Source organism: Centroberyx affinis, unplaced genomic scaffold (genome assembly GCF_046629955.1).
Source record: "Centroberyx affinis isolate AG114_WGS23_722 - 3 ecotype Tasmania unplaced genomic scaffold, CSIRO-AGI_Caff_v1 ptg002376l_1, whole genome shotgun sequence".
In the NCBI taxonomy this organism is placed as follows: Eukaryota; Metazoa; Chordata; class Actinopteri; order Beryciformes; family Berycidae; genus Centroberyx; species Centroberyx affinis.
The window spans coordinates 40354-67942 of record NW_027280632.1 but is presented as its reverse complement, the minus strand read 5'-3'; the positions used below and the strand labels follow the sequence as shown (position 1 = coordinate 67942).

At 40.2% G+C, this 27589-nt stretch overlaps 1 protein-coding gene and 1 pseudogene across 1 annotated transcript; one reads left to right on the top strand and one right to left on the bottom strand.

Annotated features, from left to right (window-relative positions):
- The first annotated feature begins 1991 nt into the window (after positions 1-1991).
- Positions 1992-19042, top strand: LOC139656056 (sodium- and chloride-dependent GABA transporter 2-like). The gene is made up of 14 exons (XM_071533547.1): positions 1992-2121; positions 5113-5247; positions 5830-5967; positions 6660-6771; positions 7836-7968; positions 8911-9045; positions 10224-10327; positions 10960-11084; positions 12598-12710; positions 13412-13549; positions 14891-14993; positions 15588-15688; positions 18628-18798; positions 18926-19042. Exons 1-14 carry the CDS (start codon positions 1992-1994, stop codon positions 19040-19042), a joined length of 1755 nt encoding a protein of 584 aa, XP_071389648.1.
- A 300-nt stretch (positions 19043-19342) lies between these two features.
- Positions 19343-24624, bottom strand: LOC139656055 (sodium- and chloride-dependent GABA transporter 3-like; annotated as a pseudogene).
- Positions 24625-27589: the final 2965 nt, after the last annotated feature.

Here is a 27589-nt window from a genome sequence, read left to right as displayed (position 1 = left end):
GGCAGATTTAGTGTGACGTTAGGGGCGGATGAGTGAAATATTGGGATGTAGCGTTACCGTTTTCCCGTACTTCCACCCCTTTTGAATTTACATTGTGAAAGCGATTCATAAAATCACACCGATAAAGTCACATTGTGTCCTAGGGCATTAATTTTCATTGGAAACGTGAAAATGTTTAATAAATAGGCCTATGATTCGCACACTGGCTTTGCAATTATTAATCACCGCTCTGATTGTGGTTGTAAACGCCAGTTTCCATGGATTTGATTCAGTTTATCATGATAAAAGAGAGAAGATGACCATACGCACGTCCCATAAACTTTTTAGCAGGTGCTGGAGTGTAATAGGAGATTAAGTATTTAAGAAAGAGAACCCTGCACATTGCTGCCAATGCTCCCATAGGCTATATTTATCCTACACCGTTTCGATAGGTCTTCATCAGCTCACGATCACCACCGGCCAATTTATAATTTCAGTAAGTGACATTTGTTATTTAATAATTTAATTGATGATTAATCTCTTGTTACATGCTTTGGCAATATTGTTTGTGAATGGTCATGCCAACAAAGCACCTTGAATTGAATTGAATTGAATTGACATCATAAACATTCAGTTTATTATGGCCAACATTGCAATTACAGGAGTCTGAGGACACACAGGCGGATAGGTATGTAGGCTAAAGCTTAATTAACATGTTAGTTTTGATTGGCTGTATAGTAGAGTATAGCACAGCGGTAATGTGGCTCCTTCACTGTATTTACGGGTGTGGTAAATTTATGAATCAGGGGAAATTACCATGGTGCATATTTTGCGTGCCGCTATTCTGTTACCGCTGAGTTTTATGAATTAGCCCCTAAGACAGATACACACTCATTGATGTGCTGTCCATCCGACAAACATCCGATAAAACACATCATGTCAGACCACTAGAAATTGCAAAACGTAACTTAAAATGTAAATAGATTCCTTTATAATTCATGATTCACTCATAGAAGACTCACTGCCATCTTCCCTCAGTATAAAGACTTACAGCCGTCAACTTGACAAAACTGGCAAACTACAGAGTTCTTCTCAGCTCTGATTACCGATGTATTAGTCCGTTAACAACTTTGGGTCAAATCAGAATCAATAATGTTATGTAAGATAATCCATTTAATCCACAATTATGAAGTTGTACGGCCAAATATATCAGTATAAGATGCACTGTAGCGTGAATGCAGCTATACTAACATAGGCTAGCTCCCTAGATAACCTAGCTAACTGTGACCAAACATCTCAAGTAATCCGAAATAAGCTTGTCTTGGCTGATCTTCATTAACGGTACTTGGTGTTCCACTGACGAGTTGGAAATGTCCGATGCAAGTCATATTAACACTGATTTAGTTTATAGTCACATATGAAGCAATCTCGGAACCCATCGTCTATCGGTCCGACGACAATTAGACGACGGGGCGGCGGCCAATATTTCGGGGTTTCCGGTGTAGCCAGCGGACATCCGGGCCAAGACTTCCTCTTCCGTGCGCAGGTTATTGTTTACAGTCCGATTAGCGACTTGAGACGCGAGAATTGGCAACAGTAGTACTCTCTCTTCAGTGCGTCTGAACGGCAGTCAGCAGGCAGTACATTGACGGGAACAACTGGTAAAGCAAAGCATTATGGAAAGGGCTAAAATCCAGTATGTCGCACTTCTGGCCACACCCCATTCAGTGATGTCACAGCAAGTATTTTCCATCAAGGCCAAACACCTGCTTTAACATCACTGATTGGGGCGTGGCCAGAAGTGCGACATGCTTGATAGTTTTAACCTATAGCGAGACGTGCAGCAGCAACTTTCTGCCCTATGTGATTTGGTGTTGATTTCCTCTTTAAGATTGTGAATGCCTTGAGCAAAACTGTCAAACTTATCTCCAAGGCAGCGAGACACCCTGGCTGGCTGACAGAGCCATCTGCTGACAGTACTGACCAGTGGTCTGGGGAGGAAACACAGGAATATGGAGGGAAAAGTGGAAAAGAGGGACCAGTGGGCGAAAAAACGGGAATATATTCTGGCAATGGCGGGGAACGTGGTGGGCCTCGGAAACGTATGGAGATTCCCCTATCTCTGCTATAAGAACGGTGGAGGTGAGTTGTACCATATTCACTGAATGTACAAAATATTAGGGACACTTTTCATGAAGTACACTGATGAGGTGAATCCAGGTAAAAGCCATTATCCCTTATTGATTTCCCTTATCACAAAGGAGGAAATGTAGATAAAGAGAAGCAGACGGGTTAGAGAAGGATTTTGAAGCTTTGAGACAGTTGAGATGTAGATTGTGCAAAAGTGGCTGCAACTCAGCAAGATGTCCATAATATTTTGACGATTCAGTGTAGTTGAAATTATTGTACCATTGTGAGTTGTACCATATAGTTGAGGAAATTAGTTGAACTAATTTAACTGATCCCACTTTCCAGCTCAACATGTGTTAAAGATGTACAGGTCTACACAATGCATGGATGTGTGTATTTAACTTATGCTGAGATGCAAAATAATGATGAATATTAATTTTTGGTAAAAAAAAAATTTTTACCCTACATTCATTGCTCAGTTTGAAAGAAAACATGATTCAATCTGCTAAAATATTACTATTTGGCAAGGAAAGCGCTCAATAGCTAATAATTTGAAATAATCAAAAGTCACGATGCAAAAAACATACATGTGGCATCTCCCCTCAGAGGATATAAAAGGCACAATGTATTATCCAGTGATTGACACATTGGCTGTAGAACAGTTACAATATGTATTTTTACTTGTAATACAATTTTGATACAGTTGCAGAAAAAAGAACCAGTGATATATTAATTTACTGACTGTTTCCGTACTTGAATTGTAAATTGTTTCAGGAGCGAGATCAGAAAGCCGTCAGGGGAAAAAGGGTTGGGGACCACTGCATTAGAGTAGCCTATTTGTTTTGTTACAGTATGTTTGTGTTAGACCTGGGCATTTGAATACTGTGAAAACCCATTTATCTGTCACTTATATAGCCACAGGGCTATATAAGTGTAGGCAACAGTATTTAGGGCTGACTTCTTTTCATCACACTTACACACTCACACTTACTGTAGGAGATGCACATTATAATCATGGTCTACTGCTAATAACAATAATAATAATAATGGCAGCTCCACTGGAGCAATTAGAGGTAAAGTTTGCTAAGTGGCACTTTGACAAAAGTCAAATAGAGTGCTACATGTTTGTAAGATTTAAAAAAAATAAGTAGACCAGTCAAACAAATGAATTCTTAGGATAAACTATTCAAAGGTTTGATGTATGTTCACATTGAGAAGGGAAAAAAGGTTTATTAACAAGGTAGCAAGGCCACACAAGGGAATTGTCATACACAGAGTATGTGACAAACTGTATTTTAAAGCTACACTATGCTACTTTTTGCCTTGAGGCAGGAAGTGTGTTGTTAGTCCCGCCTTCCTCACCTTCAGTTGGTCAGATTTCCACTGCAACAGCTGTCACTCCTCAAGCCCAGTCATTCTCTGAGAAAGGCATGACTCATCTGCATTTTTAAATTGAAGATGTGACAATTACACACAGTGTACAACTCTAAACAAATTCATGGATGTGGAAATCATCAAACACAATTGTCTATCATAAGGAAGTGTGTGTCTGTGTGTGTGTGTGTGTGAGGGAGAGAGAGAGTCTATTCAGTTCATAACATTAATTATGGAACTTTTTTTGAAATTTATAATTTCATGAATTATTACTGTCATTGAAGTTGAGTGATTAGCACATGGCAAGGCAAAGTCATCTGCATCCAATCAAAGAAAATATTTTAAAATGTATATGTCATTCATATAAGATTCCCATGGATATTAAAGAAATAAAGATTATTATTTATTTATAATGGAGAAGGAACGAAGATACTGCACATGTTATTCCAGGCATTCTGGGAAATGTAGGTAATCACTAACTGATGTAGAAGTAGACAAGGCAGGTCGAGGGAAAGTGGGTTTATCAAAAAGGTAACACCTTATCACAAAATGACAAACATCAGATTGATTGATAATATATACCAGTGTAACAGTATTCCAGAGTGGATTTTTCCTATTCTATTTTTCAGGGGGGGGGGCTATGCATGCAAGAAGTGAAAATAAGATGATGAGCAGTCAGACAGTACAACAGATTAATAAACACGGCAGCATTCACACGGTTTACTGCGGTCTCAGCTAAGCATGCAAGGTCACAGATAAGGGTTTGCTTGCTTAAATCATAACATATGACAGTGTGATGCAGAGAGTGTTTGGAAATTTGATAACTGGCTTATTCGCAAGACTCACTCCCCAAAATATCTTGGCCTTCACTATGGCTCTCAGTCTGGATTCAGTCATAATAAAGGTGAGGGAAATTGTGGGAATGTAGGCTTGAGTTTATAATAGATCATGTTAATGAACTGAACTGCATTATGAATTAGATATTGTACAAACTCAAATTTTGTAATTAGAGTGGGACGATATATCGAAATTCAATATATCGCGATACACAAATGTGACAATATGTATCGTTATGCATATTAGCTCCATTTTATTCTGCTGTAGGAATCAGAAATGAGACGCTTGACCATCACAATTTCACAGTCCTTTCATTATTATTTATTACATCGCATTGTGGTTGTATTGAATCATGAACCCCATAACGCATATCGAGTCATATCATGAGATAAACATATCGTATATCATCATCGTATATACATATCATATAAAAAAACACTGACAACTACAACTTCAAATCAATAGCTGGCATGAAAATGAATGAAATATGGATGATTGATTGGCTGGTTGATGGATTAATGATCGCTTGATAGCTTGATAGGATTTCAGCTAGTAAAATCTGGATATGTGTTTTGGAGTGATCAAACAAACAAAACATTGCACACTTAACAACCTAAATCAACATTGCAGTAATTGCAGTAATTAAAATGCTTCAAATTTTCTCCAGGCTTTAAAAGGTGATACTGCACATTCAACAAAACAAAATGAAACGTTTCATCTGTCAGATTCTCCTCATAATGACTTTTCTTAAGATTCCTCCCAGGTCTCATAGGTGTATTTGTTTGTTTGCAGGTGTGTTCCTGGTGCCCTACTGTTTCTTTGCTGTGCTGTGTGGCGCTCCACTGTTCCTGCTGGAGACTGCGGTCGGTCAGTTCACCCAGGAGGGAACCATCACCTGCTGGAGGAAGCTCTGCCCCCTGGCACAGGGTAACCACATGATTCACTGTGGTATAGAGCTAAAGCAGCCTTCAAACAAAGAGCCATAGAAGTCTTATTACTGCACTAATTGCAAAACGTAATTTCATAAATGTCCTACATTTTGAAACGGGTGTCGTAGCGAATAAGAAACAAGCTTTTTATTACACGTCAAAGAATAAAATTTACAATTTTGTCACTGTTATCACCATTTCAATATGCGATATGGGGTTCATGATTCATTATAACCATGATATGATGTAATAAATAAAAGAAGAATGTAAAGAATGTAAATTTAATTAAAAAATGTCATTACAAAGTGGCAATAATACAATCTGGAGAGAGATTGTGAAACTGTGATGGTCAAGCGTCTCATTTGTAATTACTACAGCACACTTTTGTATCGCAATATATTGAATTTCGATACATCGTCCAATACCTAATGAATTAATATTAGCTGTTCAGTAATATACAGTGGTGAGTTTTCCTTGTTATACCAGTAATCACGTTGTCATAGTAGGTGTTATATTTTTCAATGGTCGATGTCTTGTTTTGGAGTTCAACTGAACTACTTTGTATGTTTTCTTCTTCCAGGGATTGGCTATGCTATCATTGTGATCCAGCTATTTTCGAGACTGTACAGCATCATCCTGGCCTGGTCCCTCTTCTACCTCATCTCCTCCTTCAGAGCCCAGCTCCCCTGGGCCAGCTGCAATAATACCTGGAATACAGGTCAGCATGGAGGGAGGGAGGGATGGATGGATGGGTGACTGAAGGGAGTTATATCCTTTTAGGAGTATACAGAGTCATGACCAGTTTCCTCTCAAATACATAAGGCAAGCAATGAGAAAAGATATTACGCCAATTTGCAAACCTGTATACTCTCAAATACGAGGAGATTGCTCATTGCTTTGTAGTAGGCAAAATCCACTTTTAGCCTAGCACTAACAGACTCTTTAACCCCTCAACTACGTCCTGACATTGGCCTAATTCCTGCGGGAGAAAAACCTTCTGGTGGGCCAGATGTCGAAAGTTGCGGCTGCACTGCTGTGATTTACTGTTGATTTACTCTTTAAAGGGAAAGCAAACCCAGAGTCTATACTGGTTATATCTAGTCGTTAAAAGCATGATATTGCAATTGCAATCTGCTATTGGCTGATCTTGGTTACATGTGATGTAGTTTCCTGTTTTGTCATAATTTGTCATGGATCAGCCAATAGCAATCAAGATCAGCCAATAGCAGATTGCAGTTACAGTAGCATGCTTTTAACCAGTCCAACCTGAAAAGTAGTCTCTGCATTTGCTTTCCCTTTAAATAAATGGCCATCTCTCCTTGACCTGAAAGACTTGAAAGACCTGAAATCAACATCTAAGCATCATCTAACATGTAACCAACCAGCAAAACTCTGGGTTCATATCAACAGACAGATGTGTGGAGCTCACCTCTCCAAACTGGATTGCAGAACACAATGGCAACCTGACAGTAAACTGGACTTCTGAAACTGTGACCAGGTCTTCAGTCTCTGAGTTCTGGGAGTAAGTAAATGTTGAGACATCAAGCTCCACCACAGACACCACATCAAAACTGGTAGTGAGGTGGTAAGGTTACAAATAATATAACACACAACACTGAATTGTCAATAACATAATCCACTGGAATACGCCAACTCAGTATTGTAATCTGATTGCAAAGTCCTCCCAAAAGGAACCTACTGTATATAATCATATACTTGTACATATATATATACATCTATACCTGCAGACCAAAATGGATGATAAATACCACACAGTGGGGGTAAAATTTATTATTATTCATAATGTGGTGTTTTATCATCTTTCTGGTTATTTGGCATATCGATGATGATTGAGTTGCAATTAACCGTTCATATACAGAATGAGCAATTTCATAGAGAGAGAGAGCTTTCCAAAGGTGTCCTGACCCTGTTAAATTATGACTCAACTTTTATACAATAAAAAGAAAGACTTGGTTCGTTCTCTTTAAAGTGACTGTAATCTACTATTGGAAGCTTTAATTTTAGGGTGTTTTCATCCACATGGTATGAATAGACTGTAGACTATAGACTAACAAAGTGTTTTTTTCAAAGCGGTTGAGCGGTTGTCATTGTTTATGGTATGGCATTTTTCATTATTATTATGACATCAAACATTAATATGGGAGCTCACTTATTGAATTTGACAGCTTTTAATGGACCTCAAGACATAAAATAAAACACTGGAAAGTGTAGAATATGGGACCTTTAAATCAAGTAAACACTACATGGGCTAAATTATGTAAATGCTTTGTGTTGGTTTTAAAGATTTGTTACTAGGCGTTGGAATTGCTTGACTTGACATTAAGTTACTTCATTAGCCTTTTTTGGTTCATTAACTTCTAACAGACCTATAGCATAGGTGTGTGGTGAAGTTAGCAACAGTAACCATGTAGCAACACAGAGCCAAGGTAAGAAGACAACCAATCAGAATCAATTCAAGTGTTTGTCACTCAGCGTGATTATGGTAGAAGTTAGTTGAGGAAAACATAAGGTATACAAGGTAGTACAGAGTCGAATCAACATCGTCTGTGTGGTTTCCCCTTACAGGAGACGTGTGTTGTCCATGTCTGGAGGTATAGAGGAGGTGGGCGAGGTGAGGTGGGAGCTGGTGTTGTGTCTCCTGGCCTGTTGGGCAGCCTGCTACTTCAGTATCTGGAAAGGAGTCCACACCACTGGAAAGGTCTGTAAACATGGGTGTGAGGATTCAAGGGAACAAGTTGTTTTGCTAATTTGTTCTTCATCTGGTTTAGGTTTGATTCCTATCAGGCACTTTTGCCAGCATAGATTCATCATTCATTAGAGCTGCACTTGGCAACTTTGCACTTTGATGGTCCCCCGAGATATAACTGAGATTTAATTTTTTTTTAAAATATGAAGGACTACATTACCCAGAGATTGTTTATTGTTAGTAAGATAAACATATTGTTTTATTGAGCATTTCATTGAATCTGGCACGTCGTTCTATAGACCTTTTTCACAAACATGGCTGACACACTTCCACAGGCTATGTCTATGTTATCGGAGGATAAGACAGTATGTAATCGCTGACAACGCAATTTGTGATTTTCACCAATATCTCATGGGTCAAAGGTTGCACTTTATCAGTATTAAGTGCAACCTTTGACCCATGATGTAAATATCGGTGAACATCACAAATTGAGCAACAGGCCCTGATCACCTGGACCAACGCATTTTAAAACTGGCCGCTGACTTTGTTGCTGAACCATTATGTTATTTATCTAATTTCACTCTTATTAGAAATTAAATTCCCCAAATATGGAAATCAGCCCATGTCCTCCTATTGTTAAAAAGTGGTGACCCTACAGTTTTGAATAACTAAAGGTTCATCTCCAAGATCATCTTCAAGATCCTTGAATCGCTAATTAATGAACAGCTGAAAACAAGGACCAGAAATCTCCAAATTGGAGTACCTCACTTTTAGTGCAAGTGGAGAGTGCCAAACATACAACAGACAGTAGACTATACAAATCTGTCAACATATACACACTCAGCAATTCTGACACTCTGTGTACAATGTGCAAGTAATTTTGAGGAAACATCTCCCATCTACACTGACACAAAGAGTTGCTTGTGTATCATGTCCATGTCCCTGTGTGTGTAGGTGGTGTATTTCACGGCTGTGTTCCCCTATGTGATGCTGGCCATCCTGCTGGTCAGGGGCTTGACGCTCCCAGGAGCCTGGCAGGGCCTGGTCTTCTACCTGTATCCAGATCCTTCACGCCTGGCTGACCTCCAGGTGAGGAAGCTGGGGAAACTACATGACCTCACTGTGTTTGTTTGAGATCAATCATACAGCATTTGTGAAAACATCAGAATATGAGGTTAAAAGAGACCAATCCCAACGTATGAAATGTATGGAGTTTGCTTGTTAATAATGTGCCATGAAAATAGTGAACACTGTAATGCTTGAAAGCTGTAATCAAGCAGCAATACTCACCCGACACACCATTCATATGTATTTGTATACGAACGAATGAACGAATGAACCAACCAACCAACCAACCAACCAACCAACCAACCACCCTCCCTCACCAGAAACATAATTAAATATAATCACTTCTCAGTAAATGGCAGCTGCACAGCAAACATAGTTTACAAAAACATAGAACAAGGAAATAATGCTCAAATAATTGTAGCTTATCACAAGAGCCAAAAATATAATATAATAAAGATCAGATATATGTTGTCTTTGCGCGCTTATCCCATGTTTTCTCTATATGTACTGTATATGTATTTGTATTTATATTCAGAGAGATGATTTGGTAAATGAGTATGATTATGGTCAGTCCCATGGTACCTCTGTGATGATGACATATAAACAGTAAGTAGCAGTTTATTTAAATGTCTCTCAGTTCTCTGGCTACCTGGTTGATCATCTACCTTCATCTCTTCTAGGGACTATACAGTAATATAAGGCTACAATTTTTTCTGTGCACTGTTATAGTGCTTAGGGTTGCGCCCCTGACTGGTCTGAATTTGCACACACCAAAAGTTTCCAGCACCATGGTCATCAAAATAGATGTATGGCGGCAAGGTACAGCAGTCCAAGTTCAGAACAGTGGTGTCTGAGACGTCACAAGTGATAGATGAACAAATCAACAGATGACACAGTGCCCTCCTTAGGCCATTCAATTTAATTTTGTGAATGCTAGAACACAGTAGCAAAACAAATCAGTTTCCCGATGGGAAAAAAAAATAGGATCAGTGGTGTATCGCTCGAGGCAAATAAACAAATGAACACGAATGGATGGAATCCCTCTGTGAAACATATGTGAAACTTATTATTTTTTACCCACTCCACTGTGTGTGTGTGTGTGTGTGTGTGTGTGTGTGTGTGTGTGTGTGTGTGTGTGTGTGTGTGTGTGTGTGTGTGTGTGTGTGTGTGTGTGTGTGTGTGTGTGTGTCGTTCTCTAGGTGTGGATGGCAGCATGTTCTCAAGTCCTCTTCTCATATGGTGTGGCATCAGGGAGTCTGATCACACTGGGCAGCTATAACAAAGTCAAAAACAACTGTTACAAGTAAGCAACAGCACCAATAACTCATGGCGTACATTTTGAATTAGTATTTTTTGGAGTTTAAACATTATGGAAAGAAGTTAAAGCATTTGGTTTTCATCTATCCTAAAATTGATGTGTTAGCATCATGACTGCAACCTAAATGAATGTCAATTTTGAATGAATATTGATCAAAATGTTGAGCAAATATTTGACTGTAGGGATGCTAACCCTAACCCTGATGCATGAAGAGAAGACTTGAGACTTGACTTGACTTGGGTTCTGGTGACTTGGGACTTGACTCTGACTTGTACTTTGATGACTTGAAAAGGTTTCTAAAGTCTTGACTTGAGATCTTGTGTTTGTGTAAATGACTTAGATTGAAAGTGATGAGATTTGTTCCACCAGAAGATGGAACTTAAATTCTGTTTTCTGAATTTGCATGGAATGATTGAATTTATTGAAGTTGAAACTGATTATAGACTTGGTCACATCTCTGTCTTGTAGTGCAACAAAGCTCCAAGTCAAGGGTATGTGAAAAATTTTAGGATGACTGTACCTGACTGTCCTGTCCCTGTATGAGGCAGCAGATACTTTCATTAAATGATTTCCCTCAGGTCTGAGCTGTATGGTAAGCTGTGTGTTTGTGCATGCAGGGACAGTCTGTGGCTGTGTGTGCTGAACAGCGGCACCAGTTTCGTGGCCGGCTTTGCGGTCTTCTCTGCTCTGGGCTTCATGGCTCACAAACAGGGAGTTCCCATCGACATGGTGACCGAGTCAGGTACTATCACTATCTGCAGCAGTGATTCTCAACCTTTTTCATATCAAGAACCCCTCATTTAGTCCACATTAGAGCCATGGACCCCCATTTGGACAGTCCACCATTGAGATTTTGTCTCTCGGACCCAAATCTGGGAATATTTTTATTGTTAGATATGATTTTGTCCAGAATTCCATGACTATCTGTATTGTAGGTAGAGAGATAACAGTGAAACTATGATCAAAACAGTCATTCTTCTACATTCTCTAATTGTGTTAACATTTTGTAAATGAAGTTTAACGATTCATCAATTTGCTGAGGACCCCCTGGGACCCCCTCAAGGACCCCCGGTGGTCCCCAGACCCCATGTTGAGAACCACTGATCTACAGCACTAAGATACTATCTGCATTATACATGAGAATCAAAATCATTTAAATCACCTAATAAAATAAATGTACTGGAATGAAATGGCACTGGTGCAGAGAGATATTGACAACTAACATAGCACAGTCAAGTGGCGATTTTACCGGGGGTGCAAGGGGTGCAATTGCACCCCCTAGTGGTCAGATGAAAACAATGAAATTTCTACATCTAAACTATTTTAAAAATCAAATTGAAAAAAATTTTTTTTTTTATTCCGTACTTATCTATATTTCATTGTATTCAACATTATTTCATGCAAATTTCTTGATCGTGTATCTGGATAAAGTAAACCTGCACAATGACCTCTCAACTCTTCAACACGTGACCCACGCTACATACAACAATGGTCACCTTCCGTTTGGTTTATCTTGCGTTAGCTAGGCTAGTTCAAGAATTTAATATAGTGTGATATGCTGCTCATCACATGCAATGCGTTGCTGGCATTTGCGATGCAAAGGTTGATATTGGCTTGGCCTGTCAGCTGTGGGATATTATTATGTGCTTAGGCCTATATGACTGTTGTGATGATATGCTGTGTTGGCGCTGATTTTGTGGTTTTGTTTGGTGATGCAGAGTTGTTGTGAGAATGTGTTGTCATATCCTGCTATAACATTTCCAAAGCTCAATATACAGGCATTGATGTCATGTAGCCTAGTCATGACCAGGTTATGAATAATTGGTCTCTCTTAACCTTGCACCCCCTGGTGGCAAAGCCTAGAATCGCCTATGGCACAGTCCATACTGACACAGGTATTACAGTCACCTTTATTTATCCCATTATCATAACATGCTCTACACAAATGCAGCAGCTCCCCCTTTGGGCCAATCAGTGACAATTCAAATTTCCATCATGTGGGAGTAAAACAAGGAGTTAATTTCTGGAAAATCTCAGCCTTTGTGAGAAACTTGTTTTTCATAATGCAGCACACAGAGGTACAAAATGTCTTAACAGTAACTCAAACAAGGTAGGAGATATACTTGTTAACCGTTCTGACGTATTTGCTGTAGCATCACCCAAACACACACACACACACACACACAGTAATTAGTGAAATGATGCTAGATCTCAGTGGCGAAACACAACAACTGCTGTCTGTTCTATCCATTCAGGACCTGGGTTGGCGTTCATTGCGTTCCCTCAGGCTACAGCCATGATGCCGCTGCCTCAGCTCTGGGCCGCCTGTTTCTTCTTCATGCTCATTCTGCTGGGACTCGACACTCTGGTGAGCAAACCTGGACAAAGCACACACAGTCTGTGTCCCTGCACAAAATATTAATTTCATCTATATACTGTACATACATTTTTGACAGTACACAAGATCGGATGCAACTATCCCTTGTGCATTTGGATGAGCACCTAGTTTAGATGCAAGAGTAGGTATTGTAAGTTATTTTGTACATACAAGGAATTCGACCCGCACAAAATTGTAAAGGTAGTAGATTAAAAAAAATTAAGATAGAAATTTAGGAAATACTTAGAAATAGGATATAAAAAAAGCAGTATATAAGTAAAAGTAGCATATAAAAAAGTAGAAGTATAGTATAGACAAAAATTGAGATAGAAATTTAGGAAATAGGTCTCTTTTCAATACAATATCCACATGGTTTCTGTTAGAGCCTGACTGACTGCACTGATAGGAAGCTATGGAAGTCAGTGATAGAGAAAAATAGACAGAAATATATTCAGATCTAGAGAATGTTGCACTTGGATCTGTATGTTTGGAACTGAAAAGCTGCATACAGTGGTTTAAATGTTATAAATGGAGAATAGCTATGTATATAATTACATTATAATTATAATGATATATTATATATTATATAATTATGCAGCCAGAGTTGTCATTGAGAAAATCAAATAGAGCATAGTACAGGTAAAATACTCACAAAATAGGACTAAATCACATTACATCTCTCTCTCTCTCAGTTTACAGGTCTGGAAACCATAACCTCCTCAGTGGTTGACATGTTCCCGGTGCAGATGCGCAGACCCTGGCGCAGAGAACTCTTCCTCCTCGTCTTCTGCTGCGTCTGCTTCGTCATTCAGATCTCTCTCGCCACTGAGGTAATGGATCAACCTACCGCCCGACTAACCACCCAACTGTCCACCCAACAAACCACCCAACTAACCACCCAACTAACCACCCAATTGTCCGCTCAACTATCCACCCAAGTGTCCACCCACCCCAAAGCGAAACAATCCCGAACCCTTGCAGTGACAGCGCCAGTACTTTACTATTAACATAATATCTCGTAGGTTGTATCCAGTGCTACTGAAATAATAGCATTTCTTTCTGTCTGTAATGATTGCTATGGAATATGGAGTAATACATTTCAAGCATGGTGTTTAGTGTGAAACTTCTTCTAACATACAATAATAATAATAATAAATATAGCTGCAAGCGGCCATGAAAGGGGGAACAAACGGGTGTGGAGTTACGGCCATTTTTGTGTTAGGCCGTGCCCATTTTTGGCGTTTGTGGCGCCCCCTTCTTGGGGTACACATGTTAGAAATGCCATTCCAGACAAGGCTGAGAAGTTTGGGACTGATTTTGCAAATAGACTTTGATTTACCAGCTATTACATGGTTATTACACTATAGGCCCCTCCCACTTCCACCAATGATGACAGAACGTCTGGTTTTGACTAGTACATCCTCCCTGAACATGTGTACCAAATTTCACACAATTTCATCATCTGGATTAGGAGATACAGTTTTTTTTTTAAGATTGAACACCCTAGTGTTCAATCTTAAAACAGCTTTGCACGCATGGGTATTGATGGTATCTGAACATGTTCGTTAAGTTTCATGATGATTGGACCATCGGTCATGAAGTTATGACAATTTAGCTGACAGGCCACGCCCTCTCACAACTTTAAAAATGTATATTTTCAAAACTAAAGTCGGGATCAAAAATCCAAAATGACAACTTGTAGAGCTTGGTCCATAGATGCTACTGACCAACTTTGGTGGTGATCGGTCAAACGGTGTAGGAGGAGATGTTAAAAATGTGTTTTTCAAAACTTTCAAAATATCTCAAAAACTTTCCAGGTGGACCTTGAGGATCCAAATTGCAAAATTGTAGAGTTAGGACACCTGGATATGTGTGCCAAGTGTTGTGTAAATCGGACAAATGGTGTACGAGTTATGGCCTTTAAAGTAAAACCTTTAATTATAGCGCCCCCTTCAGGCCGATTGGGTAAATATTTGTTGAGATAGTAATGGGTCATAGTATCTGTCATCGGGCCAAATTTGATGTCTCTGTGATGTACCAGCTTACGGGAATTTGCGCCAACGCAGATGAACAATAATAAACCAGCACAAAAACAATAGGGTTTCAGCCCTATGAGCTTGAACCACTAATTAATAACAAATAATTATTTTTACCTCTCACATGTTTTCCAGGGAGGAGTCTATCAGTTCCAGCTGGTTGACTACTATGGTGCCAATGGAACGTGTATATTATTTATCTCTCTGGTCCAGTGTGTGGCTGTCGGCTGGGCCTTTGGTCTGTGGTATTACTACCTGCTTTGTGTGTGTGTGTGTGTGTGTGTGTGTGTGTGTGTGTGTGTGTGTGTGTGTGTGTGTGTGTGTGTGTGTGTGTGTAGTGTGTATACATCTATACAGCATTTGTTTCAGATGGAGCTAGTTGCCACTGAATGCATTTTCAATTGTGCTGTTCTTTCAAGATGTAACCCAATCCAACTCATCTGCACATGAAATATTCAGTAGAAGCCAATGAATGATATCTAAAATTTTGTTCTGGCTTGTTAAAAAAAAGAAGATTCAATTATCATCAATTTACAGAAGGCGACTGAAATTTGTCATTCTGTATTTGCCTTTATAGATTTAATATTAGCCACCCTGCAATCGCCAACTTATAGTGAGAATACAACCTTCCACTAATGTTAGTGGAAGGTTGCAACATTTTGATTATTAGTTACTGTCAAATTACAAAGTAATTAAATGAAAGGAAGCTGAAATGTAAATGTTAAAGTCAGCACATTAGTCTGAGTTATACAGTGGAAGTCATTGAACAGCAGGTTGGGGTTTCTTCCAGATCCTTTTGAATTGTTACCAACTGACTGTATTTATCATTCAGGGGCTGACCGGCTGTGTGATGCTGTTGAGGAGATGACAGGCCAGAGGCCGTTCTTTCTTTTCCAACTGTGCTGGCGTTACTTCACCCCTCTGATCTGCCTGGTGAGTTACACACTAAGCAGCTGCTGGGTGGATGGATGGATGGATGGATGGACGGGATATATAATTTATTCTGGGCTGCAAACCCCTAAGGTCCAATAAGGAAATTATTTTAAAGTCCAGTGCAATGAGAATTGCATTTCTCATTTTCATTGTATGATTTAACAAAGGACCTTTTAATGTAAAGTTACTCAATTATTATTAATGAAGCATCGCGTTAGTTCATGCAGGACACGGACGTCACGTTGCTAGTCATCTACCAGCTGATCACCACGCACACCAATCATAATCCATTCTCATAACAAGGCGGTCTATTTAAATGGCCTCCTCCTACACTGATTCCTGCTTCACAACTGCTGCACACTCTGCTGCTTGGTAAAGCTTTATGCTACTGCTGCTGTTACTGGTCATGCTGCTGCTCCTACCTGCTACAAGTTGCCGCTGGTCGCGCTGATTTCTCGGGCTCAAGATGTCTCATTTTCGTCAGATGAAGAATCTCCAGAGGCAGCACCATCGGCCTCCAAACCCGCTGTCGGAGCTCCTATCTCGCAAACTACAATCTTATAATACCGCTTCAAGAAGGCATTGTCCAGGAAAGAATGGCATTTGCGCGACTCATCCCACCGCGACTCTCGCAAAGGAGCGAGAGTCCGAACTCTGATTACGAGCCGACGGCCGGTCATGATATCAGCTCTCACTCGGTCGTGAATGTCCACTTCAAGCCTGGAAACTGGTCTTTTCTGCCAGCGTCAACGGCCATTAGACCCCACCGCGGACCAGGGCATTCCCATGGAATTTCATCGCAAGCAATGACGTCATGACGCCGATAAGGATGCTGGGAGTTGTAGTTCCCGTTGCTCCACTTCACCTAAGCTGAGTATTTGCATTGAATATTTGCTCTTATCATGGTGCAAGCATGCATCATTATGGCTGGCTGGGCGAGCTCCATTTTCGATTCAGTGTTGCTGTGTATTTAAGCATAATGCTGACATGCTGCTGCTTAGCTGGGATTGTAAGGTTGTACTACAATTGCTTGTTGCTTTACATGAGTCAGAAATAGTTAAATGCAACTCATTTTAGTGAGAAGCAATTTTGTTTTGGGGGATTTTTGCGCTCCTCAAAGAATCTCTCCCTTATATTCGACTGGACTCTTGATATTGTCTCAGCTCAAAGCATGAGTGCATATAGCCTAATTGATACTATTGCGTCATCAATAAATTGCATATGTCATAAGAGATGCTGCATAAGGTGGTTGACTGGGTTTCACTGCTCTGATTTAGGTAGTATGACCTCACACGGGATGCATGCCTGCATCCCTCCCAAGAAGCAGTAGGTGATAGCTGAGGTCTGCAGCAGGCTCGCTGCTACACATAGATATTTCACATAACCGTAGTACGACCTCTTTCAAGGTGTATCTTGCATCCATGTTCTTTAATATAATGAATTTCTGAGGTCTGCAGCAGGCTTGCTGCTACACATAGATATTTCACATAACTGTAGGATGGCCTCTTTCAGGATGCATGCTTGTATCTCTTCTCTGTAAATCTGACTTACAACTTAGCAGAGGTCAGCAACAGCATCGTCTGGTGCCACTGCTTGAGGTCTGCAACAAGCTTGTTGCTACACATTTATCTTTCTATTATTGATCAGCTGGTAACTTATTAAGAATCGTCTGCACCAGTTATGTTTGGCATATGGTTCTGTGGTTTGGGGGATTTGCATGGCGCCCCTGCTATACCTTCAGCATGCTTGCTGGGTAAGCAGGGAGCTGCTACAGCAGGGCCATATCCGCCAATCATAACTGTATTACCTTTAGTTGCAATTAATGGTTTTATCTTGTGACTAAAGTGTTCCCGACTGAAATGAAGCATCGCGTTAGTTCACGCAGGACACGGACGTCACGCGTTGCTAGTCATCTACCAGCTGATCACCACGCACACCAATCATAATCCATTCTCATAACAAGGCGGCCGATTTAAATGGCCTCCTCCTACACTGATTCCTGCTTCACAACTGCTGCACACTCTGCTGCTTGGTAAAGCTTTACTTCCACCTCCCCAGCCTCCACCTGTTATAGTCTATGCAGTTGAGCCCATGGTGGCTCTTAAGTATCAACACTGCTGAGTGTTGCTGCTCCGGCTCTGCTCTGTATTCTTCCATGGGGGGATTTGCATGGCGCCCCTGCTATACCTTCAGCATGCTTGCTGGGTAAGCAGGGAGCTGCTACAGCAGGGCCATATCCGCCAATCATAACTGTATTACCTTTAGTTGCAATTAATGGTTTTATCTTGTGACTAAAGTGTTCCTGACTGAATTATTATAACTGTTAGCATTGTGGATATTTGACCTACAGGCTTTGAAAACTCTGTTGTCAACAGAATCAAACATATTTAGAATTCCAATCTACTTCCAGGTGTAAATGATGTCACCTACACCTAGGTTTTAATGAATGCTCTGATTGGTCGACAGTATGCATAGTTAATCAGGTGGCCCATAGTCTGTGAGACAAAGTTAGAAGTTCCAACGTTGGATATTTGTTCCCAAAGATAGAAATAGTAGCCTGCAGTGGAAGGTTCAGCTCTCACTCAGTCCTACAAGCTTTGTACCATCTAACCATCAAAAACTGAAAAAGAAAATCATGCTCATCTTTGAGTTGAAATCATTGCACTGGATCTTTAATAAACTATATGAAGAAATGGTGCATAACATATTTTAAAACAAAACACTTCATATTATCATGTCTTCATCAGCAGTATCACACATCTTATCATACAGGCAGTGTACAGGCTACAGTACAGTACAGGGACAGAAGGAAGATTCACAGGGACACACAACTGGCTCAATGAGACTTTTCAGAAATCTGATCAGCCTTTTCATACCAAGTAGGTGAAGTATGCTAGTCCACATGGCTTCTAGTTTTTTCCTCTGCTCTTCCCTTCAAGGTTTGCTTCATCTGCTCCTTTCTGGACTACCAACCCCTGACATCCAGCAGGGGTCATAAGTACCCGGACTGGGCCTACCATCTGGGCTGGGCCATGGCCCTCTCCTCCATAGTCGTAGTGCCCATCTGGGGGGTCGGCAAGTTCTGCCTCACTGAGGGTAGCCCCCGTCAGGTAGGTGCAGTACTAGCCCCCGTCTGAGCTTGTTCTGCTTTACTTTTGCAATATTCTGTAACAACCAAATCTGTGTGATTTGACCTGATTGTCATTTGGTGTTTGTCTTTTTTTCTGTCCTTCACAGCGTCTGTCTGTCCTGTGGCATCCTGTCACTGACCCCACTGATAAGAAATTCCGCCGGAATCTTCCAAATGAAACAGAGATGAAACCTTTGTCAGCCCATTGTCCCGACATGTTATGAGTCAGTATGGGATGTATTCAGGCCTGGGCGATATGACCTGAAATCCATATCAGGATATATTGCAGCATTTACCTCGATAACAATAAATGAAATGATCATTTGTTTATATTTTTTACCTTGGTGCAGAAATATTGCATTCTTCATTAGTGTCATAGCCATTAGTGCCATAAGCATTGGCCAAACTTAAAGAGTAACTAAACCCCAAACCTAAATCTGTGGTGAAGACTGATATCTAATGGTGAAAAGTAGGGTACTGAACTGGTCATCTGCTATTGGCTGGTCTTTGGTGCCATGGTGATGTCACCACCTGTTGTACTCTTTAGGAGGTGACGTCACCTGGTAAGATGAGGTGCAAGTAGAGGCAGAAGGCAGGGAAGAGTGGGATGAGAATATGTTGAAAACATACCTTTTATACTTGGATCAAATACAGGGGTAGTTGTTACATCTCTCAGGGCACTGTGGGTTTGACCCTTCCACTTCCTTGTTGCTGTTGCTTGGTACGTTGAATGCCCATTCTGCTGCTCCCATTCTGTACACCTACCTGCCTGAGGCTGCCTTTAGTGAGGCAGAGCTTGCCGACACCCCAGAACGGAACCAGGAGTATGGAGGAGAGGGCCGTGGCCCAGCCCACATGGTAGGCCCAGTCTGGGTACACATAACCCCGTGTGGATGTCAGGGGCTGGTAGTCGAGAAAGAAGCAAATTAAGCAAACCTGGACAGACAAAAATAGAGTAAGACATTATCAAATCACGGGATGTCACAGCAGGGTGGTCTAGTGACTAAGACTGAACTTTCCATGACACAGGCTAGAGCTGGCAGCAGCTATGCATACTGTCCAAATGTCCTTGAGCAAGACAATGAAGCCCTACCTGATGTCCAAATGTCTTTGAGCAAGACAATGAAGCCCTACTTGATGTACACGTCCTTGAGCAAGACAAGGAAGCCCTACCTGATGTCCAAATGCCTTTGAGCAAGACAATGAAGCCCTACCTGATGTCTAAAAGTCCTTAAGCAACACAATGAAGCCCCACCTGATGTTCACGTCTTTGAGCAACACAATGAAGCCCTACCTGATATCCAAATGTCCTTGAGCAAGACAATGAAGGCCTACCTTATCACTCACTGTAAGTTGTTGTATAAGCGTGTCAGCTAAATACCTAAAAGGTTACAAAAACAGTACACATAATCATGATTTTAACCTATTTTATACATCATTCAGCAGCAACAGGACTCTGTTGCTGCTGAATGTACTCTGTACTCTTGTACTGATTCTAAGTACCATGTACCATTTGGCATAATATTTTATCCAAAGCACCTTACAGTACCATGAGTGCGTACATTCTGGATGGATACTAACCCTGGCAATGTTAGCATCATGCTCTGTCCATTATATAAACAACCACTTCTACTCTGTTTAGGAGTTTGCAGTTGGGTTTCTTGTGATTTGAATCTGAATTATAATCATTTTTATTTTTCACAGTGCTGATGCAATCAGCAGGATGCATGATTCCTCAACCCCAGGGTTCATGTTCATGGTCCTTCGCTCCTCATTGTGTCTCTATCTTTACTTTTTTTCTGTCCTACTCTTCGTAACCTGCTGTCTCAGTGATGCTGTAAGCTATAAATTACTGATGCTAACGAAATTAGGAGATAAAACGTATTCACAGATTAAAGTACTTAAAATATTGAAATAATGTAGCAAAAATAACATGTTTTAAACATGTAAACATTTAAAACTGTGAGATAATGATGAATGGTTGTTAGGTTAGGTTATACCTTCCACTATTTTAGCTCCTGGAGTTGAAGGACATGTCTGTTATATTTACATGTGTTTTCTGCACTATGCAAAACTTGCATGTATTGCTTAACCTTTCTCATGTATAAACATATTTCTTCTGAAGCAAAGTGTTGTGATATTCTATTCTATTCTATTCTGCTGATTGCACTTAGTGTGTGACTTACCAGACAGAGCAGAGGAGTTAAGTAACGCCAGCAGAGTGAAGAAGAAGCATGGCCTCTGGCCTGCCATGTCTTCAATGGAGTCATACAACCTATCAGTCCCTGAATGTTACATGCAGTTTGTAACTCTTTATAATATAGCACCTCTCTCCATAAATACAGTGTGTATAGACAGTAATAAAATGTAAAAAGATTTGACCCCACAATTTTTTGTTTTCAATACCCAGCATGAGGACAAGAAACTATTACATATATGGAGTCCAACCACAGCCAGTCACATACTGTGAAGTTGTGTCTGAAGCCCACATGAGCATGTATGTTGCATATATGGGCCATGCATACACACACCCACACATTTGCATAAATATCAAATACAGTACTATCACGCCAGACAATCTGACTTCTTGTGTGAGTTAAGACCACACACACACACACACAAAGCGGGTAGTAATACCACAGACCAAAGGCCCAGCCGACAGCAAGGCACTCGGCCACAGCCACAGACAGAAGACAGGCTTCATTACAGCTGTAGTAGTCAATCAGCTGAAACACATAGATGCCTCCCTGGAAAATAAACAATTAACAATTAAACAGAGGGGCCAAGGCCCCCAGAAATTGTTGTGTGTTGTGCAGTGTTCAAAGATTGTGTCGCATACAACAGAGGGAGATGAGGACAGTCTGTGCTTGGTTTCTTGTATCCATTTTTAGCAGCCATTTTGTCTTCCTCCTCACAAGCAATCAGTTTAATTCAAATGGGGATACAAAATGGCATGGGTGATCTGTTATTTCTAATGTAACAACCATAGAATTTTTCTGCGTATGAAATGTTCAGTATAAAAGTTAAGACTGACTGACTGACTGATTCATTGATTGGTACCTCAGTGGTGAGAGAGATCTGTAGAAGGAAGGAGACGAGGCAGAAGAGGAGGAGGAAGAGTTCTCTCCACCAGGGTCTGCGCATCTGCACCGGGAACATGTCAACCACTGAGGAGGTTATGAGAGAGAGAGAGAGAGAGAGAGAGAGAGAGAGAGAGAGAGAGAGAGAGAGAGAGAGAGAGAGATCAAAACTCAAAGACAGAAGACACAGAAGACTGAGGCCATTTTGACAGTATATGTGAACATTAAGTATTTAATCTTAATTATTAAAAAAAAAGTAATTTGGCATGGATTTATTCCTTCAAAAAGCATGTATTGGCAAAAAGTATGCTTTTCAGGAAATTAAATATAAATAATATAATATAATGTTTTATGCACCATGCAATCCTCCTATCCTACCAGCAAAATCTGAGTCAAACAGTATTTGCATTTAGATTGCACGTTCAGACAAAAAGTTAAGACAATCACAGGAACGTATTTGAAAGTCCAGTTAGCATACATTTAAGAGAATGACAACTTACCTGCTACTATATGAACACTCCTGATGTGGTAAACCCCACCCATCTGCTTATCCATGTAGATTCAAACACACTCTAAGAATTATTTCCCAATACTAACTGACCCACGTGCGCTCACCAGAGTGTCGAGTCCCAGCAGAATGAGCATGAAGAAGAAGCAGGCAGCCCAGAGCTGAGGCAGCGGCATCATGGCTGTAGCCTGAGGGAACGCAATGAACGCCAAACCTGGGCCTGAATGGATGCAGACTGGAGTTTTATACAGACTTTTCTCAGAGGCAGAAATAACTTCTTTGGTTGCGTTAAATCTCATTGGGCGGACCCAAAGAGCCATAGTTTTTTTGGCTAATTGTGCATCCATGTGATATTGGATATATATCGGAAAAACAAATTTCCTACTTGGAAATTTCACATTAACGCCCTCCAAAGACCTACTACCCAAGTTGTACTCTCCAAAATCTGCAGAATGGACAGAAAAGATAGGACACCAAGGATGGGCTGAAAAGAAAAGTCCCACATATACTGTATATTGTACCTGAGTCCACCACCATGTCGATGGGAACTCCCTGTTTGTGAGCCATGAAGCCCAGAGTGGAGAAGACAGCAAAGCCGGCCACAAAACTGGTGGCACTGTTCAGCACACACAGCCACAGACTGTCCCTGCATAAACACAAGCGCTATTATCATACACTTTCAGTACTGTCAGATGAAAACCTTGTATCTCAAAATACTACTACTACTACCAATACTCACAATAATAATCATCACCATCATCTCTGTTTGTGTAGCACATATATAAAAACCACAGCTGTCTGCTGTGTGGATATTTGTTTATATCATTATGTCTCAATGAAATCTCCACATAGCCCACATTAGTTTCAGGATTGGTTATAAGGTCTGATATCGCTTAGTGCAGGTTTAATTTAGAGCAGAGATCTAACAGAAACATCTAGTAAAGATATCTAAATTATCAACTATAAAAATAAAAAACGAAAATTTGAAAATTAGAAATGTTGTGAGCTGTCCCTTTATCTTACTTGTAACAGTTGTTGTTGATTTTGTTATAGCTGCCTAGTGTGTTCAGGGTCCCTGCTGCCACACCATAGGAGAAGAAGATCTGAGATCCTGCCTCCATCCACACCTGGTTGGTCAGACGCATGCACGCACACGCACCCACACACACACACACGCAGACACACACACACACCAGATCCTTTATCAACTTACAAGCTACGTGCAAATGAATGAAATGATGATGAAGAGAACCTGAGAGTTTCAGATAAAATAAAATATTAATGATCCCTGTGGGGAAACGGGGTCAAATTGGGACAATCACAGGAAATTTTAATGGTGATTGTGTTTTGTATGTTTCTGTATTGAGGTTTATATTTCTAAAATGTTACATCTAGCTGCCATTTGGAGACCTTAGAAAAGAGGTGAAAACAGCAACACAGCTGCTGCTGTGTGAATATTTGTTTATATCATTATGTCTCAATGAAATCTCCACATAGCCCACATTAGTTTCAGGATTGGTTATAAGGTCTGATATCACTTATTGCAGGTTTAATTTAGAGCAGAGAGCCAACAAAAACGTCTAGTAAAGAGGTAATATATCACCATGCTAAATTATCAATTATAAAAATAAATAACGAAAATTTGAAAATCTGAAATGTTGTGAGCTGTCCCTTTATCTTACTTGTAACAGTTGTTTTTGATTTTGTTATAGCTGCCCAGTGTGTTCAGGGTCCCTGCTGCCACACCATAGGAGAAGAAGATCTGAGATCCTGCCTGCATCCACACCAAATTTCTCAAATGTTACATCTAGCTGCCATTTGGAGCTGCTGACATGTGAAGTTGCCTAGTCCAGCTTCAGTACAGCTTAGATTTTCTCTTATGTTTGACATTGTATCTTTATCTTTTCACATATACCATATGCTGTATTGTCCCTCTCAAACTAACTACATAAAGTGAGGCCAAGTATTTTCCCCAGCTTCCTCACCTGGAGGTCAGCCAGGCGTGAAGGATCTGGATACAGGTAGAAGACCAGGCCCTGCCAGGATCCTGGGAGCGTCAAGCCCCTGACCAGCAGGATGGCCAGCATCTCATAGGGGAACACAGCCGTGAAATACACCACCTACACACACACAGGGACATGGTGTCACAACTGCTGCCAGCTCCAGCTCAAGCACCTGATCCAGTCCTGATTCCCTGTCCTTTACCCACTCCAGTCATCATCCAGCCCAGTTCTCCCTGTTTCCCGCCGGTCACCAGGTGCTATGCATTTTCCAATCAGCCACTCCCTATGTATGACTGTTTGTTTCACGTCTTTGACAGATTGTCTTGTGAGTTCTCCAAGTTCGTTCCAGAATTGTTTCCTGTATTACCGGTATATTGATTACCTGAATTCTGCCTGTTTACTGGACTTGTGATTTCTGCCTGCCAGAACTGAGCCCTGTTCCATAAAGCGAGTTTACCAAATAAGCCAGGCTTCTTTCGGTTAGTCTGACTCATTTTCAGTTGATTTGGTTCCATAAAGCAAATTCAACATAGTTCAAGCTCAGTTACTATGGCAACTTATGCTGGGAAACTAACCTGGTCCGGGGCAGGCTAACTGTCAGGCTAAGCCTGAGTTGTTGTTAACCAGAGTTCCTGTAACACTGACCCAACGGGAAAGCCACGATTTTACCACTGACTTTCTAGCATGCTGCCATATTATTTTACTTTATTAACCACTATCAGTCAAAAAATGTAAGTTCATAGAAAATCAACTTAAATATAATAATTAAATAAATTATACAATGATAAATAAGATATAGACCTACGTGTTTAATTATATGGTATGTGATATCACACGTTTAGGCTTATGTTACATAAAATATGTCTCAATCTAAATTACCCCAATAGAATGACAACAGCTACATAAATAGTTAACAGTACAATTGCAAAAAATTATATTGACCAGAAATGTAGTATCTAAATCCATATGCCTTTATCCTCTATTTGCCCGATAGGAAACCATGTTTAAAAATGTATTGGTTAATGTATTGGTTAATATATTTAAAACAATGTCAAAAAGTAAACTTAGATGTGTTTAGTGGGTGTATGTTTTTTCAATCAGTTCAGTAAAGGTCTATAAATATGGACCTCAACCCATGTGTGGTTCTTTGTCAATCATGGCGTGTCCTTTCATTGATGAGTACTAGGTGGCATGGATTCAGACTGTTCCACCCTCTATTCCCTCTGTGACTGGCCCCTTGTTCAGCTCCAAGGCCAGCTCCTCTGCAGGAGTTCAGTGTGCTGGTGGTGCCCTCTCTATTTTTGTATTTAGTTTTCACCTGTTGCCACGTTTTTTTCTCCCCATTCAAGTTGTTGCTGTTTAAAAGTGCCCCCCCCCCCCCCCCCCAATAAAAAAGTTGAATTTGTTGAAATCATTCATCAAATATACATAATATATATGTATATATTAATCAAGTGAACATGTATACATATATATATATATACCTTGATGTTTAATCTCTATGTATTCTTGTATAAGATATTTTAATAACCTACAGGTTTTCTGTTCTTACCTACTGTTTGAATGTGGTCTGTGTTGAACATTTTATTTGGTTGTATCAAAATATTTTATTACATTTTAACTTAGTTAAGAAGTCCAACATATTCCTTGAAGAATGGAAACCACTTTTTGGTCAGAGAGTCCTCTTAGGGAGAAGATATGGATTAAATCCTATTCCCATGCACCAATTTCCATGTAGGACAGAGGTTGCCAACCATGTACCATCTCTTATGTTTGGTTGGAATGAAAACCTGGACACTCTTCGGTCATGATGGCAAATGATTGAAAGGCGTTGCTGTAGGAGAACCTTGCAGAAAAGGATGTTTTACATTTTGAGTTTGCATTCTAGGGATTTGGCTGATCAAAGCTCTTATCCGGAGCAACATTCAAATAAATTTAAAACCCTAGTCTACCATTGTCAATTTAGATTAAGAGACTTTTCGGCCACCCCTAGTGACTTTATTTCTCAAAAGTGGATTTGTGGTGCATTTTTGGACCATACGGGGAACAATGTTAAAGGAATAGTTCACCCCAAAATGAAAATTCAGCCATTATCTCCTCCACTGAAGTTCGTAGGACCAAACACACAGTGAGTTAGCTCCTGCAGTTCTATCTCAGCCTTCTCTCCAACTATTGAGGTTAACAGGACCATCACAGGGCCAAAAACATTAAATGTCCATCAAATTTCTCCAAACAGCTTGTGAAACATAATCCAAGTGTTTTGTCGCAAAACTATTTCACTGTGGGTCCAAAAGTCCAATATTTACCTCACTGTCTGCTAGACTTTTGGACCCACAGTGTAATCGTTTTGCAATTGGATTATGCTGCACGAGCTGTTTGGAGACATTTATTCAATATTTTCTGCTTCTTTTAGAGCTGTAAAAAGATGGCCCCATTAACTTCAATAGTTTGAGAGAAGGCTGAGATGGAATTACGGGGGCAAACTCGCTGTGTGTTTCTTAGTCCTATTCAGTGTTTTCAACTGACATTGCAGTGAGTTTCAACTGACATTGCAGTGAGTTGAATCCCAAAGCATTTGATGATAAGTTGGTAGTTATGTTAATACACGTACAGTATATTTGCGCTACTTGCACTAAACCACAGATGTCTGAAAGCGAGGGGCATATATTGATATTAAAATTAGTGTATAATGACTTCTAGTGACTTAAAAAATCATGCGCAAGTAGACATCTAGCTTTTATCTGGAACCCTTCCAAAATTCTGACAGTTGACATTTCATGCCACATTACATTAATTCCAAAGAGCATTGGCAGTCGTTAAATTTGAGAATAAGTGTATAATTTTGCACTTAGAGTGAATGGTGGAAGATGAAAATCAACACAGGGCCAAGTAGAATATAAAGGAATATATTTTTATATACAAAATCAAACCTAAAGGCAACACGAGGTGAGGCTCGATCAAAAGGCAGGATTCCGTGTTCTTGTCACTGTTTTTTCACCAATTTGAATTTCTCATGAATGTAATCAAATACATTTAAATACATGGCAGCTCATTTTGATTAGATAAAGTTATAAATTATCTAATATCCACTTCAACAAAACCTCAGATAAGCCAAATCATCAGACCTAATGACTCCCAGTAGATGGCTACCATTACAGATCCCCAACCACATTTAACAGT